At 39.3% G+C, this 20,477-nt stretch overlaps 1 protein-coding gene across 1 annotated transcript; it reads right to left on the bottom strand.

Moving 5' to 3' along the window:
- Positions 1–295: 295 nt before the first annotated feature.
- On the bottom strand, positions 296–19,549 carry LOC145775308 (choline-phosphate cytidylyltransferase A-like). The gene is made up of 10 exons (XM_082586575.1): positions 19,421–19,549; positions 11,054–11,206; positions 10,833–10,926; positions 7,482–7,598; positions 6,522–6,673; positions 6,212–6,290; positions 4,913–5,055; positions 4,498–4,677; positions 4,172–4,257; positions 296–2,558 (listed from the first exon to the last, which is right to left on the bottom strand). The coding sequence occupies exons 2-10, from the start codon at positions 11,183–11,185 to the stop codon at positions 2,477–2,479; spliced, it is 1,065 nt and encodes a 354-aa protein (XP_082442701.1). The 5' UTR covers positions 11,186–11,206; positions 19,421–19,549; the 3' UTR covers positions 296–2,476.
- Between the last annotated feature and the right edge of the window lie 928 nt (positions 19,550–20,477).

Raw genomic sequence — 20,477 nt, 5'->3', positions numbered from 1 at the left:
AAAACCCCTGGTTTAAAGTTGCATTAGGTATCTACTATACATTTCTTTCCAAAATCTTTTCCATCTGCTTCAAATTTGGCAATTAAAATTGCGTTTGTTTCCAAAGCCAATTATGCGCCATCATTAGCCATTTTTCTGTTATGTTTATGTTATTTTAGAGTAAATAATTTCAATTTTTCATGTATGTATTTTTATTACTTTTGTAGCTTGGTTTGCAAAAATAGGCCCTTCTTTAGCAAACAGCCTTAGGCCTACAGTACCCTTAATCCGGCCCTGCATATCGCCACGGACCACCTGTGCAGTCGTCGCGGACCACAGTTTGGGAAACCCCGCGCTTTTTTTTTTTTTTTTTTTATTTTTTTTTTATTTTTTTATTAGGAAACCTCCTCGGCAGCTGACGGGGTTAGCTGCCGATAACTGCCATAGACACCATAGCGTTTCGACCATGACACTCATTAGTATCCTAGCCTACCACTGCCATGAAACTCACATTTGGCACGATACAATTTGTGACAACGATAGTTCTTTATTTTTGTGATAATTTTACATTTTCAAAAAAGTCTAGCCATTGTTTCTAAATTGAGCTGCCGAATGGGACTCGTAGATTAATGATCAATAATTCTCGAATTTACTGCAAGATTCTATAAGTTCATTGCCATGATTGCTTAATGACATCGATAACCACATTGTGACGCCAGCAAGCATTATGAAAACTTTTCTTCATAAATTTGACGATACATAATACGGTTTCCTAAAACAAAAATAGCGCAGAAGATTTGATGCGATTACCATGGCGTGGTGATCACATTCTTTTTCAACTCCTGCGCCACACTCATGAACCGACTGACTGGCACAGCAATGCCGTCATGTCCACAAGGTGGCGGGCAGGTAATACGTTCAGAGATTCGCTGATCGCGCTACGAACCCCAGAGTTATATTTCCAACAGTGACTACATATTGACAAACACTGGAATGGCGGAAAGACAGAATTATCATGGTGACGTTCATTCAACATAAACCTACGTTCTACAGCAGTGGACGAAATGAGAGTGAATTGCGACTCGAACAAACATTTTGCTGTGACATCTCAAACAAACGTTCTATATCAAACCGAACTTTGACCATTGCACAGTCCAAACAACAGGGGAACTCCCGATGAGTGATTGGAGTCGACGAAGACAAAGCGCTTTGATGACGTCAGCCCCCAACCAGCGCCATAATTCCGTTGATCCCGCGAGTCCCCACAGTCACACCCAAGTAGGATGATTGATTCAAGGTCACCACTGATTCAAAATAATTTAGCGAACAACAACATACAGGAAGCCAACCAATACGAAGGGTGGTCATCGCTCATTGTTGTGCAGCGGTTGAAGACAACTAATTATTGAGTGTTTCAACCCTAACCCATCAAGTGTCCTGTCAGTCACAGCTACGTGTTCTGGACAAATGTCGAATCGATATCCGTGCAAGGAGATATCCGCGAGTCGTGCAAGGGGACTGGTCACCCAGACGCGAAGCCGGCGATAATAACAAGTGACCAGCGTCGACTCACGAGCTCAACCTTCACCGGTGGGAACATCACAAGACGTTATCACGAATAAGTTGGGCCAGTGGCCTATGAAAATAGATGGCCTAGACACCGTGCATAAGATTTCAGAACTGAAGGCTGAAGTCGATTGCAGATAAAAGTATACTTGGGTGTTACATTTGCCTAAAATGTTTCTTTAATTGTTTCAGTGCTCACTGCTTCTTTCTCCTTTTGCAATCTGAACTTTAGCAAATTGACAGTCGCTAATGTGATATCCGCCAATGAAAACTATTCAATCTATATACATAGAGAATTTTATAGATTGTATGAACTAAAGTGCTTACACATTGCATAATCCAATGCTAATTTGCTCATCAAATTAAAGCTTCTCGTGATAAAAAACAAACAAAAAAACACTTAAACACTGAAGCAATTGAAAAAACATCTTAGGCAAATATGAGACTCAGGTAACACTTTTATCTGCAATTGATTTCGGCCTTCAGTTTCGAAGGCTTGTGCACGGGTGTCTAGGCCGTCTATTTTCGTAGGCCACGGTTGAGCCTCAAACCGAAATCTTTAATGAAAAGTCTGATTCTTTTCACTGATAAACATTTCCGTTGTCGGCCACAATGACTTCTCAGCGGCACTTGCCAATATGGCAAGATGTAAAAAGAAAGGTCATTGGACATTAACTACTAATAAGTTACGAATATGAATGAATTAAACAACAAATTCATTCTACTGGCAGGCAGTTAACATAAACCTGCAAGAATACTAACACTGCTATATGGAGTAAGATTATTGCATCGCGTGCATTTGAAAATCGCAATGGGAAGATTGCTTTTAAAGTTAGAGTGTGAAAAGTAAAACAAATTGGCTACAGCGAAAGAAGAAAGTAATCGAAAAAGGTAATTTTTAACTGAGATGCGACGATGAAAAGTTGTTCGATTAATCTTCATCTTCTTCGTCCGACTCTGGATCGAAAAGTTTGTCAGCAGAATTCTTGACGAGGAAACTTGGAGACCTGGGGCTGAACAACACAAAGAGTTTGTTTTGACAAATTGTTTTTAAATTTCTCATATTAAAGTTGCTTGGTTGTGGCTAATGGAAGGGAAGACTAGACATGGGGTAAGGATAGTCGGCTATAACTATCTCAGGGACAGAGTGGTTAGTGCCTTCTGCTCCGGCGCTGGTACATCGGGGTTCGATTCCAGGTGGGGTCATATCACAGACTTCAAAAATGGAATGTGTTCTTGCGTGAAGCAGTGAGGCCATGTCGACTGATCGCGTTGTAAATATGAAGCAGAATTGAAAACGTACAGTAGCCAGACACGAATGCAAGTTGCATAGCTCCAATAAATCATTAGACACTTAGACAGTCGGCTTTTAAATCTATGTTTAAAAAGTCAAACCAATGGTCTCAACTATAAGGTGTCAAGCTATGACAGAACAGAATAATTTTAGCTCAGTTTTAAACAGCAGAGACTCAAGGCCACATCTGTCGCAAAGCGTGTGAAAAACTCCAATCAATCATGACAACACAGACACGCTTATGACGAAGCAACTACCAGTTTGCTTCTTGGACAAAGCATTTGCCACTAGTGACGTAAGTAGTTTTACGCGCGTGTTCGGCGGCAATGTTTGTATATTGCAGTGGATATTTGATTTATTGTGGATGCCCTTAAACATCCCCACCACAGGGGAACCAAATCGAAATTAGAGGGTGATGTTTGACTGCTTGATACAAAATGTTTGCGTATGTTAACTATTCATCGCCATCCCTCTACTAGCCAGGAGACAAAAATACTTTGCATCATTTTAGTCATGACATGCTCGCAATAATGCGATTTAACCGGAAAATAGCTGACAGATGTTGTCGACTTATCGAGCCGCACAAACGAGAACCATAATGCAATGAAAACATCAGCTCAAATAACAAACCAACCAAAACCGAAATTCAAATTAAGTGACCTTAGATCCACTTGCTTTCGAATTCCCAACAACAAGGGAAGGGAAACAATAAGACCAGAGACCACTTTATTAGAAAAGTGTATGTTAATGGAGTAACGCTGGCTTTTAATAATCGCATAGTCAGATGTTTGGTTACGCTTGACAGGTCAGGATCATCAATTATGTTTACGTAACTACGTGGAATTGTTAATAATTGTTGTAAACATAAACCAATCAAACATGGTGTGTTGAGAGAAGAGTTTCGTGTTGTGAACAAAGTTCGGTTGCAACAGTGATTTCCCACTTCAGCTAATGATAGCAACAACAGGTCCAAAGTACACAACGAACTCTGCGTGCATTGACCTGACAGGGTCAGGAGTTTTATAGAAGACTCAGCAAATAATTAATTAAAACATTGATTAAACACGAATGCGTCATAGCGCGACTGAAACGCATACATTACACCGTTAATCAATGTCGTAACAATGTCACTTCAACAAACAATGCTGCTTAGAAATGTCCCTGATGCTTGTCACGCTACTGTGTAGGTAACCAGGCCATCTTGACACTAAGAAGCTCTCATTATACGTTCAAACTGCTGATCATGTTACTGTGCCTAGAACTAAACGCATGAGTCGATCACAGTGTGATTGTAAGCGCCGATAGAACCTCGTCAGGTATCTAGATCGTTACCTTTCAAACTCCTCCGAATCCGAAGCATCGAGAGGACTCATTCTTCCTGGAGATATGGCTCCCATGATCTGCTCCTTGTACTGGTTCTATGAAACAAAAAATCACACAATCTTTGGTTTGTTTCTCGGTAATTTTGGCGCTTTATTGGCGACGCAGGCCCAACATTGATTGGCCGGTAGTCTATCGGTATCATACATCCCAATGTCGAATAATTAGCGTTTCCCGGATACAAGATATGCCAACATCTGGCTTTCGAAACGGGATGTTTGTGCATACGATCACTGGTACCGAGTTAGTATCTCGTTACAAAGACCAACGCCACCCACCATGGCTCCGTACATCTCGATGAAATTGCGGACAAAATCATTCGATCTTTCCTTCCATCTGTCCAGCATCTCATAGCTCCTATCCTCGATCTTGCCTACAAATTCTTTGTACTTCTCTCCCATATCCTTTAGCCGATCCTTCACAGTATCCACAGTGTTCTGGACGACTATCTTCTTCTCCTGAACAAACGAAGACAATGAACGGATGCAACACGACAATCATCGTCACTCTTGGTATAAAAACAAAGCTCTTTTGACCACATTCAAACATTAATCCTTGTTACTTTCACTCCATCTTGCAAACAATGTTTGGTTGTCAAACGTGCCTGCGGTAACAATCAAGTATTATCACTGTATAAACCATGGTTGAAGATGGTGAGCCATTGGAAGCAACTTCCGCCATGGCAGGACTTACCCTCATGAAGCTGATGTTGAGATCCTTGGCAGAGTACCCCCGAGCAAGATTACGTCGGATGTACACGTCATAGTCCTTTACAATGCGAGTGATAACGTCAGAAGTTGAAATGCCTTCAGTTCTTTGTGTTGCGCAAAACATTCCTGGAAGTAATGTCGTTGACTGCGAATTCGTTTTACATTTCAAGTTAGTTTAATAATTCTTAAAGCTGTGGAAGAGAGTTTGCTTTATTGAACCACTGACAAGCAAAACAAAGTAACCTTAGCGGGTTTAACATAATGCATTTGTATGTAATACATTACGTTAAACCAGCTAAGGTTACTTTGTTTTGCTTGTCTAATAATTCTTAGTTGCATCAAGATCGCAATAAGTGAAAACATGGTGAAATTATCACCGCATAGCTTGCGATGATGTTACCAGCTGTCAGTGCAAGTCTGAGTGCCCGCTATAAGAGCGAGGAAGTAATGATAGATATTGTCAAGCAACTCATGATATCTATCCCAATTGTGACGTCATGGCACAAATGGCAATATGAAACCCTGTATTGTTTGGATCAGGCAGGGTTGTCCGTATTTTACCCAACCCAAAAAACCCAGGGTGTTTTTTTTTAAACCCACTTAAAAAACCCAGAGCATCATATTTGTTCACTTTTTATCAGAAAATTGAAAAAATGAACCAAAGTACTACAAGGTACTTAAAACAAACTTCAAATTAGGACTAAAGGATGTGATTGTGAAGGAAATTTCCAAGGATAAATTGAAAACACAGCGGATATTTCTGTACACAAAAATCAAGTACTGCCACTTTGTACTACACTAAAACTCATTTATGCAAGAAGGCCTCATAGTTAAACAGCCCTAGTGCATTATTTTATTGAGTTATGCCAGCATGTACTGTGAGTGAGAGGCACTTCATTGATAAAAAGTAGTATTTGAGGTGAAATAAGCATGAATCTACCTTTTTTGCATCTTTTCTAATTAAAACCCAAAAAAACGGGGTTTTTAAGAAAAAAACATGTGGGTTGGACTTTTTTTTTAAAAAAACGAGTTTTTCTCAACCCTGGGATCAGGCCAACCACAAAGCGAAGTCATCGCAAACACAGGAGAACTTTAGATACCATGCACTTTCAGCTCATCTGTTGGGTTCGGAAAGCAGCCCGCCGTGCCTGTTCTTGCCAAGCCGCAGTATGAACGTTGATAAAAATAATACACGATGCATTTCTATTTTCAACATTTCTACGCAAGGTAACCGCTATGCCCACCGAGCAGCTATCAGTGCCAATCTTCGCAAGCAACTCACCTCGCGCCTTTATGTGTTTGTAAACATCGGCGGATGACGTCGATGCATAGGGAATGTCATCATGAGCGACAAAGTCAATCTGGAACACATTCATCGTAACATGACAATGTTAGCATCGTCCATGCCTGGTCACAGATAAGATTTCATAATACACTGCAGTGCAAATGTATGTACAGTTGTACACGACGACGGAATGAATATGCAAAAAAATAATGGAACTGGAATACCTAGTCTGATCTTTGGTGTGTTTGGCCAATCAAACCTCGTACGATGTTGAGCATTGCTACAGCACGTACTACATAGTACATACCCTGTGTTTTTCAAGGTACTCGTCGTCCAGTGCCCAGGGGGCGTTCCGTACCACCTCATCAACATATCGACAATGCAGGAGCGCCTCGTATCTTTCACGCTCGCTCATCACAGTCCTCCCTTTGTTCCGGTGGGTTAGATCATCATTGCATACTGAAAAGTTGCAGTGCAGAATTTCAGCAAAAATCTTAACATTATATGTCAGCTTTACACCAACAACATTGCAATTTAGTTGTTCTATCTATCATAAAGTATAGAGAAATAAAACAAAGTAACTTTAACATGATGTATTATGTTAAACCCGCTGAAGTTACTTTGTTTTATTTCTCTATGGTTCAACAAAGCAAACTCTCTACCAAAACTCTATCATAAAGTATTAACAAATCAGATTATTTTACGGTGTTGAAGTGTAACTATTGAGACCACAAACAAAAACAATTGTGCAGACCATAAATTGGTGGCAGCATGGAGATCTAGTTAACACAACCTGGCTCCGTTGCTATATCTTTTACACGCCACCACTACGACTGCGCCAAGACGGGCATGGAAGTGCCTTAGTCGTACTCACAAAGGTATCGGATATTCCGGTCCATTAAGCACCAACAGGAAGCGGTGCTTTGTGAATCTTATGCTAAATAAGACTGCAGGCTATATCACTGCATGATCTTTTATCTTCTGAATGAAGCAGAAAGGGACCTTGCATTGAACAACAATACCAAAGACTGACTGTCCTCAGACGACTTGTCAGTGTAGTCCGGAAAACGATTGATACCTTGGCCTTGTAAAACAATATAAATCCTCGGCCCCAGAGACTCAAACAAGGATTGAGTTCGAAAACAATGTTGCCTAGCACACCAGACGTCATCAAGGGATTAGTTACAACCAATAGGCGGTCGGCTGACTTCCCACCTGCCATATTGGGTATTAATAAAAATGCACAAAATGATGAACATGAACAAACCTCCAACAATGAGGTAGGTGTTAGGGAAAAGGTTTTTTGCCTGCATGAGCGCCCTCGCATGGCCGGAATGAAACATGTCGTAGATACCATCTGCGTACACTCTTGCTGGTCGGCAATCTTAAAATCAGAAGCTGCATTTAAGTTATACAGTATGACAAAGAAAAATCTCAATTATTGCTGAAACAGTCTTCTTTGATTGATCAACTAAAAATCTAAAAAAGTGAAAGTTTTCTTCAAGTTCAAGATATTTTTTTGAGAATACTTTCTAATGAAACAAAAAAAAAAGTAAAAGTGTAAGAAATATTAGAATGCTTCACGGTTTAGCACATCATAGCAATTGATTACTAAAGGACAATTAACTCATCCACAACAACAATGTAACATCCTAATTACTCAACTAATGCTGTCAAGCCTTTTTCAATTTTGTTATAAACTTATGGAGCACGTCCTTTAGGTGCGCACTGTGGCGTCAGGATATTTAGGTTCGGCAATTTGCTAATTATAACCAGCAAGTTATATTGTACATATCATATAAGATTAGCCAACTATACTCATTACTCAGCTTGCATTGACGATATTTTGTTAGTTTGCAGCAGCTAGGTTATTCATTTGGATAGATTTTGTATTTACAACAAACAATATGATACAACACACTATGACGTCTCGCATGTAATGTTTTACATAAACAATGTCATTGGCTTACTCAAACTAGTGATTAGTGAACCATGCATATTGAGGGTACATTCAGTGGCGTACGAAAAATTTTGCTACCGGAGGAGGGGGTATTTATAATTTGAAATTTTTGATTAAAAGTAACCTGATGCTGCTTTAGTGCTTTATACTCATAGTCTGACCAAGATTTAAGGTAGCCTGGGTTACCTGTGCAATTTTAAGCACCTAAATGACCAGGCGCCACAGTGCGCCGCACCGAAATATGCTGACGCCGCAGCATAGGCGCCTAACTATTTTTTTGGGCGTGGGGGCGAAAGCGTGTTTCATCAGCAGCAACGTAAATTCAGCGAAATGCCACGCAGATGGATGACGTAATTACAGTATGTCGTCACACTAGGATTGCTTTTATTGCCACACTCGGAGTTATCGCTACGTTCGACCTACCGTTAATTATTATAAACAAAACTCGACCAAAACACATGCTATGCGTCTGCGTTGGCTAGCGGTTGATGGACTGCGCGACTCTTTAAGCTAAGCCCAACATAAAGTTTAGCAACGAACTAGATTTATTAGCATGAAACAAAAGAGGAAAAGGTTTACTAAAAGGTATACTGTAAATGGAATGAAAATACTAACTTGATCATATGCTTGAAAATATACCTGTGGAAAGTAAAATCATTCATGTTTACATCAATTCAACTGCACGTCACCTTGAATAAATTTAAAAGTTGCTGACATCCGTAAACAGCCCTTGAAAAATAGTTACGGAGAGACGTTTGATTAAGTTTTCGACTTGACATTGCTCCCTTTTCACTACAATATCGCAACTTATCGCTGACCAGCTTTCAAGTTTCAATTCGCTGTAATACGCCCGTTTTCATGTTGTAGATGAAACAAAAGATGCGCATATTCCCCGCCTTTGATCGCGTTTCCATGGCAACGGTCGTGTGTGCGCCATGCAGTTTGTGCGAGTCCGTTGTTGTGTTGATTTACGCCGTGTGTACGCAATGCGGTTTGTACCAGCCCTTGTTGAGTTGGTTAGTGGTTACCTAGCGCCGAGACTTCAAGTTCATTTTCACAGCAAGCGATTCACTGCCGCGACAATTCTCTGCAGAGGTTTCGACTGTCGAAAGCGACATCGAGTCTGTTTGCAAGCGCATTAAGCTAAACCGAAATGGCCCGTTTCGGTGAGTCCGATTCGGTGAGTCCGATCTCTTAACGGGGGATTTTTTCAAGTTTTTTTTTAAATTATCGGGTATCGCAGCCTAATTATCATTGCCGTTTTAGGGTTAGGGGTTAGAGGTTAGGAACTCACCGAATCGGACTCACCGAATAGTAGCAGACCAAAGCTAAACGCACGCTGCGTCAACGTAGCAAATTATGTTGTTTTTGGGTGCATTCAACATCTGATGACATTGAATCGACGCAAAATGGTAGACTTTTTGCTATGTCTTAGGCAGCAAAATCAGTCATTTTTACATTCATTCAACGTCTGCAGACGTTAAATCAATGTAAAAATGACAATTTTTTTTTGTCTGGGGTGGGATTGTAGCATCGCTACTCGTTCTAGTGACGTTCATTCTAGTGATTATTTATCGCGAAGCTGTTGCGGTTTGCATTTAAAAATGTTTTCCTGCTGCTAGTTCATCTATTGTTTTATGTATCAATGCAGCATAAAAAGTTGCTCCCACGCAGAAATATGGGTCCCACGGCTTAGGCTCCTATGCGCCGCAGTGTGTGACCTGTTTGGCAGGCACCTAATTGTCTGCACCTAAAAGACAGTATGGTATGCCATAGTGCTATACATACCACTGTTGTGAGCACTTTTTATAAATGAATCTCCAAAAGTCAATTTTGCTATAGAATAATCAAACAAAATAATGACGTGCAATGCCCTCAGACAAAGTAGAATATTATGAGTTGTAATATTTCCAGTTTCAGCAAACATCATCTAAATCACTATAGAAAAGAACTTTACTGGACATGAAATAAATGCTGAGATTACATATTAAAATACAAACATTTTTTGTACTTTGCATATTTTTCATTGTACACACAAATCAAATATAATCTTCAAAAATGGAATTCTCCTAAATGACAAGTTAACCATGAACCTTGTTTTATATAATTGATGTTTTACATGAGGATCTCATAAAAGCCGGAAATGTTTAAATTATTATTGTTTGTATTGTAAATAATATAAAAAACATGTTAAAAAATCTACAACAAATCTTTAAAACTTCTTGACAAAAACTATTCTACACTTAGTCTATGTAATGTCAGATGCATCAACAATGGATCATTCACAAACTAAGCAAATTGAGTGATTAGGAAGTTTAGTTTGTGGACTGTTTTTTTTTTAAATTTGTGCATTAGCCATAATCCGCTGATTAAAATCGCAGATTGTTGATTCACAGATGATCATAGCACAAACTGATTTTTAATTAACCCATCCATGAAGTCGGTTAATCGATCACTTATAAGATCTGCTGTTGGTTAATTCCTTAGAGCGCAAATCTACCCAACGTTCAGTGTAAAAAGTTATCCAACCCTCACTGTACCTAGTGTATAAAACTGTACATTTCTAGAGCAGCATTGTGGTTACACTAATTCGTACATTCTGGAAAATCACAATTGTTTGTTGATAAATTGGAAAAAACAGATTGTCCAACACCCTACCTCCTCTCAATGCCTCTTCTTTGGTTAGTCTGATATACGGGGTGGTATGATTGCTACCATCAGGATCCGCAAATTCAGCAGGTTTATAGAGGGCCTGCCATGTAATTCATTAAGTCAATACACATTACACATACTGGCAAAATACCATTGAAAATTTACTCACTTCTACTACATTTACATGACACAACTCCAGTTAACAAGCAAATGGTAATTCAACTCACTATTTCCTGGCCGGACCTTGATGGCTTTAAGACTTTTACTGGTGCAACTTCTTTATCACAGTTGTTGCTTTCATTTTCTACAGACACAACACTTGCATTTGTGTGTGCACGCTTTCGAACTTTTAGAGACATGTTTTTCTTAATTTGAAAGATCTAAATAATAAATCAACAAATTAGCAATGGTAAACTAAACAAAGGTGAATCCTATTCTTGAATTCATGGATCAAAGGATGAGAAGATATGGCTCTCATTATAGGCTACTAAGCCTTCGGCACTGGTGAGAGTAGGGAGGCCTGTTCCTTTCTCTAGCCAATCTTTCCTTCAGCAACTATGCCAAACCCAATTTATTACACCTTTGGTAAAGGTGATCAGTATCTAGCTGACAAGACTGGCCAGTAGGGTGTGGCCAGTTATGTCTAACATTTCAGAACAATTTTCGTGTATTAATTTAATAATGTGTACAAGGCAGCAGCTGTTTTGGTGACCTCAAATTTTTGGTATATATATTTATATATTTTTATTGCAAAAAAAACTTTACAACTTATGCTGTAAAATAATAAATTATCTTGTTCATATTGCAATAGGCTAGTATAACCTATGCACTTCAATTCAAAAATTGTATGTGCATTGTGTATTTGTGTAATAAATGGTAATAAGCTAGAGACCATTGCTATTTTGCACAATTATCAAATTAACCTCTTGCACAGCAATCCCACAATTTGGACTCCAGCAAATTCAATATTGTTTAGCCAAATCGTCAAATAAGTTGAGCATACAGAATATCCTTTTTTCATGGCTGTTTTTGAGATGGAAAATATAGTATAGTACTACAGATGCAACCTAGTTCGTACCATGAACAGTTAGGACCCTCAGTTCGTACCTTGAAAAGATCGAGAAAAAAATTTAAAAAAAGCCGAAGTCGCTGATTGCAGTTTCCGCAATCATTTTAAAATTTTCCCCCTGAAAAGATTGAGAGAAAAAATAGCTCAAAACCGAAGTCCGCTGATCGCAGCTTCCACAAACATTTTTCCGCAGTTTCCGCTAACTCTAACCATAATAGCGTAATCTATGTTCTAATAGGGTGGAGTGAAAAAAGTTTTTTGTTTAAATAAAAAAAAACGGGGTTCTTAAATCCCGACAAAAGACCTAAAACTTCATTAAAAATTGACTTTAGGGCAGTGATTCCCAACCTTTCTTGGTGTCGGAGCCGAATTTCAAACTTCAGAGTGCGTATGGAGCCGCATGAAAACACTCAAGTAATTATAACGAAAATTTTAAAGCATGAAAGCGTGTACCAACGAATAGCAACACTCATAGGCGCCGACTTTTATTTTTGCACGGGGTGGCGGATAGCACAATATGGCAACCTAAAAACTTTCAAACTGCATGTTTTTGTTTGATTTTTACTAAGCGTGTTTCGTAGATGCAATTGTCTTTTCACACCTGATTTGTAGCTCGATAATTTACAAAGCAACTTTAAAACAAAGCACAGGAGGTATGTCGTGAATTTTATTGTTACGTTGCTGCTCTGACACTTAACATTTGGCAAAAGTATTTTTGCGAACAGCAGCTCTGTCAATCCAACTGTTAATCAACTGGTCAAGTTGTAACCGTGAAGCTTCAGCTTGATAAACATTTAAAATTAGGACGTGGTTCAATCGCTGTTGCGTCATGGTAGATCGCAAGTAGCTTTCTATGCGCCTGAGTGCATTAAACGATCGCTCCGCCTCGCAGGTGGTGGAAGGCAACGATAAGTGTATTTTCACAATGCAGACCACGTTTGGAAGCATTAATGAAATTGTTTCATTGCTTGCAAATAGATCAAGCAGTTGCGACATAGTTGCAAATCGGACAGAATGCTCTATCTTTGCATCTATCGTATTCTAGCCACGGGAATTCGCTCTCCCACGATTTTTGATAGCTTCTCCCTTCAACAGCGATTATCCTGCTTGTGCTCGGTTCTTCCACCTCCCTGATCGTGCTAACGCCTTTTGGCAGTGGCACACTTTCGTTTCGTTCAGGCATTTGGTCACTTTCATGCTGGCTGAAATCCTGACTAGACGCAACAAAAAATGACTCAATGGAGGGCTGCAATTTTGAACGCTTTTTCGGTGGCATCTTTAAGCTGAATAAAACTGGAATGTCGACGAAAACTTGACTGGACGACTTTTCGTAATTTTTTTCTATGATGTAACAAGCAACTCCTATGTCAGACCAATAAATTCCCGCCTCAGACTTTTACAGGACGACTTTTCGTAATTTTTTCTATGATGTAACAAGCAACTCCTATGTCAGACCAATAAATTCCCACCTCACAGTTTGTCACGCATTGACACGCAATATTACTGCATGAAGTAGATAACAAAGTAGAAATTAAAGCATGAAGTAGAGGACAGTACACTCCAATTGAAATCGGAAAATAATTCAAAATGCAAAATCTTGAGTAATTGAAAAAGGTTGCTTTTATTATTGGGAATTGGCAGGGGGTGTAGCTTTCCTCAAATAGAATCATGTAAACGTGTAAATTTGCAGAACGTTAAAACTGCTACTTTACTAAGTGCACTTTTTAAATAAAACTCAAAAAGTTTCGAAAATTGCATTTTTTTAATGAAATTTGAAAATAGATATTCATTTAGGGGGTGGAGCTATCAATCATCGAGATAATTTTATTTCCAAGTATTTTATAGCTGGCATAATTTATAGCGATATTATGAGCAGTTTAAAAATTTTCAAAAAAGATTTTTGAAGGAGGCAATGGAAAGATCATATTTTATTGATTAATAAATCTCATTGTAAACCTAACAAATGTAACAATGACTTATGACAAGTAACAAATAAAACGATCGCAACAACAACAAGGAAAAAACTCGTAGCCACGTGTTGCGTTGCGTAATCTTCACGTAGCTTGCTTGATGTTACGCGAGTATCATGCTTGTGACAAAAACAATCATTTTCTTTGCAATACTGTATTGGTTCACCTCTTGCTTTACGTTGACTTGAAGCGAAAACCAATGATCAAAAAAAGATTTAAACGTCCGTTCAAATTACATTTATTTGCAGTAAGTAATGTAACCTAAACGGGGTGGCTGCCACCCCGCCACAGCGGTTACGGGGTGGCGTGGCCACCCCGTAACCCCGTAAGTCGGCGCCAGTGGCAACACTAACAAGAAAAATAACACAAATCAATTTGTCCAACTTGGCTTTGAGCATTAACAAGTTCAGTTCAGTTGTTTTTATTTCTGACCATCATATCAAAAACAATAGCCTACACGTGCACAATTGCAGAGAATGCAGTAGCTGCTTGAGGTGCTCATCGGTCAACCGATTGCGGTATTTATTTTTGATTCTAATCATTTTGCTGAAAAGTGCTTCACATACGTAAGTTGATTCAAATACAGAGGCGTTTCTCTGGGCATTGGTTTTCAAGTTGGGATACTTTCCCTCTGGAACTCGACTCCAAAATTCAAGTAGGTCTTCACTTTGAAATAATTGTTTGAGCTCGATATCTGACTGCATGTCTAGCAACTCCAATTGTAAATTATCAGGAGCAGTGGCCACATTAACTGCAATAGGATTTGATTTATGATTTCACATTGCATGTCGTACCCCCTGCTTTGGTGCTTCGTACCCCCAAAGGGTACACGTACCCTAGGTGTAAGATGTAAAATGAAAAGTTCACTGACAGTGCAACCTCTACGACACAACGACTATGCAGTTTGTAAACAATTTTAACTTCGTAAATAATTTTGACAAGTCAAAAAAGAATCGCCTTAAATATTATAAATAGATTTTTTATATTTTTTGTGGGATTTTCAGGGGCCAATGAGAGCCGCAAGAAGGCTAGCTTGGAGCCGCATGCGGCTCTAAGAGCCGCGGTTGGGAATCACTGCTTTAGGGGGTTTCCCCCATTTTCCAGCCGGCAACCCCCCAATTTATGCGCGCGAGGGGGTAAAATTGCCTATATTGGTAACCACTGGTCGTAGAGTCATGATATATAGCTCAAAAGCTGCCAAAACATCATGTTTCTATCTGTCCTAAGAAGAAAGTTTGCTCTATTTACGATACAAAACGAGTTATAGCCAAAAAACCAAAATATACACACATTTTTGTTAAAATTCAGCATTTTTTCTGACAAATTGTGATCTGTCATCAGTTTTTTGAAAAAAAAATCTGATATGTTGCACACGATATAGTAACACACTGATAATACCGAATGTGAAAGATGCAGGGGGGGCTATGGCAAGAAGAGCAACAAAATTTTAGTATAGTGAATGGATGGTCTATACTTTGATGGACGTAAAGACATAACACAAACGGTTGTGCAAGGACCAAACGAAAAGCACTACAGATCTGTTCAATTGGAAGAACACTATACTGCAGTTGGCGAGCCGGGGAGTTATTACCTCACCCACTTTTCACCTGAAGATGGCAAGGGCAGAACCATAGCTCAACATCTATTCAATTCATTACAAGGTACAAAATTGCAAAACAAACTGGCAGTTGTTGGTACTGATGGCACTGTATCAATGACAGGAAAACAAAACGGATGCATTCGAAGCCTGGAAGAGTTGCTGAATAAGCCATTTCAATGGATCGTATTTCTGCTACATAGGCTACTAATGAATTGCCTTTGAGACATGTGTTTGGAGGTCTCGATGGTGCTACAAGTGGCCCAGACACATTTGCAGGTCCAACTGGAAAAAAACTACATGGAACTGTATCCTGTTGGCCAGTTACTCAATTCAAAGAGCTCTCGCCACCACTTTTGGCCTTTCCAAAGCTCCCATCCGAAGTTGTGAATGACTTAAAGGGCGGGGAAACCCAAATTCACTTTTTGCGAGTTTTTTGTTTCAGCGTGATGTCATTGTGTACAACATGCGTTTTAGCAAAACAAAAATCCAAATTTTGCTTCCCTCGTCTCGCTAAGGCCGCTTTTGTTTGATACCCGTTTGCGAGGTCTCGCGCGCATCAAGCTGTGATTCTGTTCGCTGTGACGTCACAAGGTACATATAGTTGTGGCCAAAACTTTAAGACCAGACTTGATTTATGACGATTTTTGCATTACTTCAAAATACTGCATCATATATTGTTTCAGTTGCATCATTTTTATGCATCATCTTATATCTGATGCAGTATTTTGAAGTAATGCAAAAATCGTCATAAATCAAGTCTGGTCTTAAACTTTTGGCCACAACTATATGTACCTTGTGACGTCACAGCGAACAGAATCACAGCTTGATGCGCAACGAGACCTCGCAAACGGGTATCAAACAAAAGCGGCCCTAGCGAGACGAGGGCAACAAAATTTGGATTTTTTTATTGCTAAAACGCATGTTGTACACAATGACATCACGCTGAAACAAAAAACTCGCAAAGTTAATTTGGGTTTCCCCGCCCTTTAAGTACGGACCAGTTCTATGCTTATAAAATTTGCTGGGCAATTATTGAAGGAAACGTTGATGATGATCTGGCTTATTTGGAGGTTGGACCAGTTGTGCATTCAAGATGGCTAACTTTGGGATGCAGAATTTTACGTTATTATGTGACAGTGGATGAACTGCCTTTGAACCTGGAGCTTCTGGTTCGTTTTTGCCTTGAAGTATATTTTCCGACTTGGTTTGAAATCAAGCTAAACAACCATATAACAAATGGATCCATAAACTTTTTCAACTTGATTCAACGAGTTTTGAATTTTTCTGACCAAAACGTTCGAAAAATTGCTTTGAATGTGGTGACAAGAAACGGTTATTTCGCACAGCCCGAAAATATTCTGATTGCAATGCTGGGGGATGATAATGAAGACATACGAAATAAGGGTGTGACCAAGGTGCTTGCAATTCGCAAACATGCCGCTGAAACAAATTCACTTATGGACATTGAAAGTCATAGCAGTTCCAACCCATTGAACTGCAGTCCAATTCGTTTGTTCTGTGTTCCAAAGTTGAACTTGGAAGCAAAGGCATACCACAAGTTAGTTGATATTGAACCTTATCAACAACTTTCTCCAGCAATTGAGCACTTAACCGATGCAGAGTTGGAAGAATGCCGCGAGAAGCCTCTGATTTTGTTTTATCCATGCCACAATCAAACAGTGGAACGACATATGAAGCTCGTAACAGAAGCATCAGCACAAGATTCAGGATTTGAAAGACGAGATGGACTCATTCGCCAAAAAGTTAAGTCTCGTAAACTGATGAAAAAATTTGACACAAAAATGCGTTTTACATAAGCCGTTTTAATCCAATTGACATACCTATTCAATTTTTTTTTGTGATTATTGTGCCATCAGAAAGCCTGAGTTGTCATTTTAAAAACAGAGCCTTTTAGGATTAGCAAAGCTCACACTTGAAACATTTCAACTGAGGAATTACAAATCAACAAAATATACATAATGAAAAAACATTAAGTTTGGGGGCGAATGGGATATGAGTTTACCACTCTTCGAGTCTCCAGCCCCCCAAATATAGCCTATGTCAAACACAATCTGCCTCCAGCCATAATCAAACTCGTGCTTTGCCGTTGCAGTATTGAAAACCACGAGCAGTTCCGCTCGGCCACGTCGCTAACATGTCACACCAGGCAAAGCAACTTGTTTTTGCAAAATGAATATGAGTTCTTTGAAGTTCATCACCAAACACTTGTGATATTTTTGCACTGCTGCAATTAACATTATGCTTAATGTGAGTGCTTCATTATGATGTTTTGAACTGATGTTAAAAGGACTGTGTTGTGAATATTTTTGGATTATGGGCCCAATCTTCGGTATTATCAGTGTGTTACTATATCTTGTGCAACATATCAGATTTTTTTTTCAAAAAACTTATGAGAGATCACAATTTGTCAGAAAAAATGCTGAATTTTAACAAAAATGTGTGTATATTTTGGTTTTTTGGCTATAACTCGTTTTGTATTCACAATAGAGCAAACTTTCTTCTTAGGACAGATAGAAACATGATGTTTTGACAGCTTTTGAGCTATATATCATGACTCTACGACCAGTGGTTACCGAGATAGACAATTTTACCCCTCGCCCGCAGAAATTGGGGGTTGCCGGCTGGAAAATGGGGGCAACCCCCTAAAGTCAATTTTTAATGAAGTTTTAGGTCATTTGTTGGGATTTAAGAACCCTGTTTTTTTTTATTTAAACAAAAAACTTTTTTCACTCCACCCTAATGTTCTAACCCTAACCCTCACTGATCGCAGTTTCCGCAAACATTTTTCCGCAGTTTCCGTTAACCCTTACCCTAATTCTAACCATAGAGTAATCTATGCTCTAACCCTAACCCTCGCTGATTGCAGTTTCCGCAAACATTTTTCCGCAGTTTCCACAAACATTTTTCCGCAGTTTCCGCTAACCTTTACCCTATCATAAAGTAATCTATGCTCTAACCCTCGTTGATCACAGTTTCCGCAAACATTTTTCCGCATTTTCCGCTGCTAACTGCAGTTTCCGCTTACCCAAACTCTAACCATACCGTAATCTATGCTAACCCTAACCCTCGCAGATCGCAGTTTCCGCAAACATTTTTCCGCAGTTTCCGCTAACCCTAACCCTCGAGTTTGCTTCAAATTGTTTGGGGAAACTCCGATCAGCGACTTCGGCTTTGTGTTATTAAACTGCGATCAGCGACTTCCGCTTTTTTTTAAAAAAATTTCTCAATCTTTTCAGGGTACGAACTGACTGTACGAATGGTTCAAGGTACGAACTAGGTTGCACCCTAGTACTACCTGGACACGAAATCTGTCGTTTTTTTTACATTACAATGTACGGTAAAAAATTACAGATTTGCTGTCTGGGTAACCCATAAACAGTCAAAATGTTTTAATGATGAGTAAAAAACATGCATAAAAGTTTTGAAACTTTATTTCAGTCTCTAGCACATACGGCAGTCGACATTGCAGCTTTTAGATTTTCTAGACCTCTGCTATGTTGCAGCAAATGGTATTTTCACCCTGAGTTTGATATGGTCGTGGGACCACTCGCCCACTCGGCAAGTGCTTTTCAGCTACTGCTAAGTCAGCAAATGAAATTTATGTGCTCACGTCAGATCTGATTGGTTATTGCTTGCTATAAACTGAATTTGCTGACTTGTAACATATCGTTTTGGCTTGCTCAGTTATCACTTTGTCAATTTCACTATTTACCAACTTTCAATTCAATTTACCGTATTTTTTCTTTGTTGGAAAACAACAACAAAGTTACAAATAGTGAATGAGAACAAAACCAACAAAAGTAAAAGGTGGCAAAACTACAGAAGTTTAAACGGTGCATGCGATGTTGATTTCAAGGTCACATAGATGAAAGTAAATTAAGCATCGCCAAACCTAACAGTTTAAAATAGATGAATTACAGTTGGCTCTACATACCTAAAGCAACTGGAGGTGTACCAGTTGATTCAGCCACTTGCTTAATTCTTGCTAGCCCAGTTGTACTTGCTGACTTGCTCAGTTCACAATTGCTGACTTGTAGGAGACTCGTATGTTGTTCGAAGAGAATCCGAACTAAACTGAACAAAATTATTATCCCAAGGACCCAATGATTTGGGAAACAAATGTGTTGCCAGATTTCCTGCAGCTCTGTGCAATGAAGCGTGATGGGAAAAACAATCACGCTGGCCACTTCATTGGCAACCACCAAATTGCTTGTGAACGCTTTATAACTTGTTTAGCAGTTAGTAGAACCTTTGTAAAAACGGAAAATCAACGTTAAAAAACAAGAAACTGATTATTATATTTTATTAAAGTTACTTTTGTAAGAAAAATAGGCCCAAGTGATACATACAGGGCTGGATTTCAGCCGGAGCGGTCCGGAGCGCCGCTCCGAAAGCTCGATCAAAAAATTGACTTCTCCGAAACGGCGTTCCGGAAGCTCAAATATTTTATACTCTTATTATGCTTTGCCCTGTTCAGTAAAAGTATATCAATCATTCTTGATGAGTCGGCCAGGTTAAATCGGGTATTCACTCTGATAATATATCTTCGTACCAGTCTTGACGGAAACGAACCTGTGAATGTATTTGTCTTGTTGAGCTCGCTAGTCTTACGGTGAATGGCATCTTTGATTCCCTGAAGAGCTGCCTAAAATCATATGGCATGTCTACAACATTTTTATCTTCTTGTTTGATTGGTGTTGTATGTGATGGCGCGGCTGTGATGATAGGTCGCAAAAATGGTGTAGCAAAATGGCTTCGTGATTAATTTCCAGACATTGTGATGTGGTATTGTGCAACCATAGATTGGAACTATCGGTTCGTCATGCTGTAAATCAGTCAGTAATTTGAATCGATTTCGATCTTTTATGGACAAACGCTATAGCCTTTACCACGCTTCTCCTAACAATAGCAGGGAATTGGGTGAATGTGCAGCGGCTGTTGAAGTGCAGTTGTTGAAAATCGGAAGGGTAGGCCTACTGGACACACGTTAG

Source organism: Aplidium turbinatum, chromosome 8, assembly GCF_918807975.1.
Source record: "Aplidium turbinatum chromosome 8, kaAplTurb1.1, whole genome shotgun sequence".
NCBI lineage: Eukaryota > Metazoa > Chordata > Ascidiacea > Aplousobranchia > Polyclinidae > Aplidium > Aplidium turbinatum.
The sequence above is the reverse complement of the archived record's forward strand: the minus strand, read 5'-3'. Positions and strand labels throughout refer to the sequence as shown.

Bases quoted from the DNA above. Each gene is read 5' to 3' on its own strand.
- LOC145775308 (XM_082586575.1), bottom strand. From the start codon at position 11,185: ATGTCTCTAAAAGTTCGAAAGCGTGCACACACAAATGCAAGTGTTGTG. The intron at 5,056-6,211 runs GTGAGTTGCTTG...CATTACTTCCAG, and splicing joins CAAACACATAAAGGCGCGAG to GAATGTTTTGCGCAACACAA. The intron at 2,559-4,171 runs GTAACGATCTAG...TGTGTTGTTCAG, and splicing joins GATTCGGAGGAGTTTGAAAG to CCCCAGGTCTCCAAGTTTCC.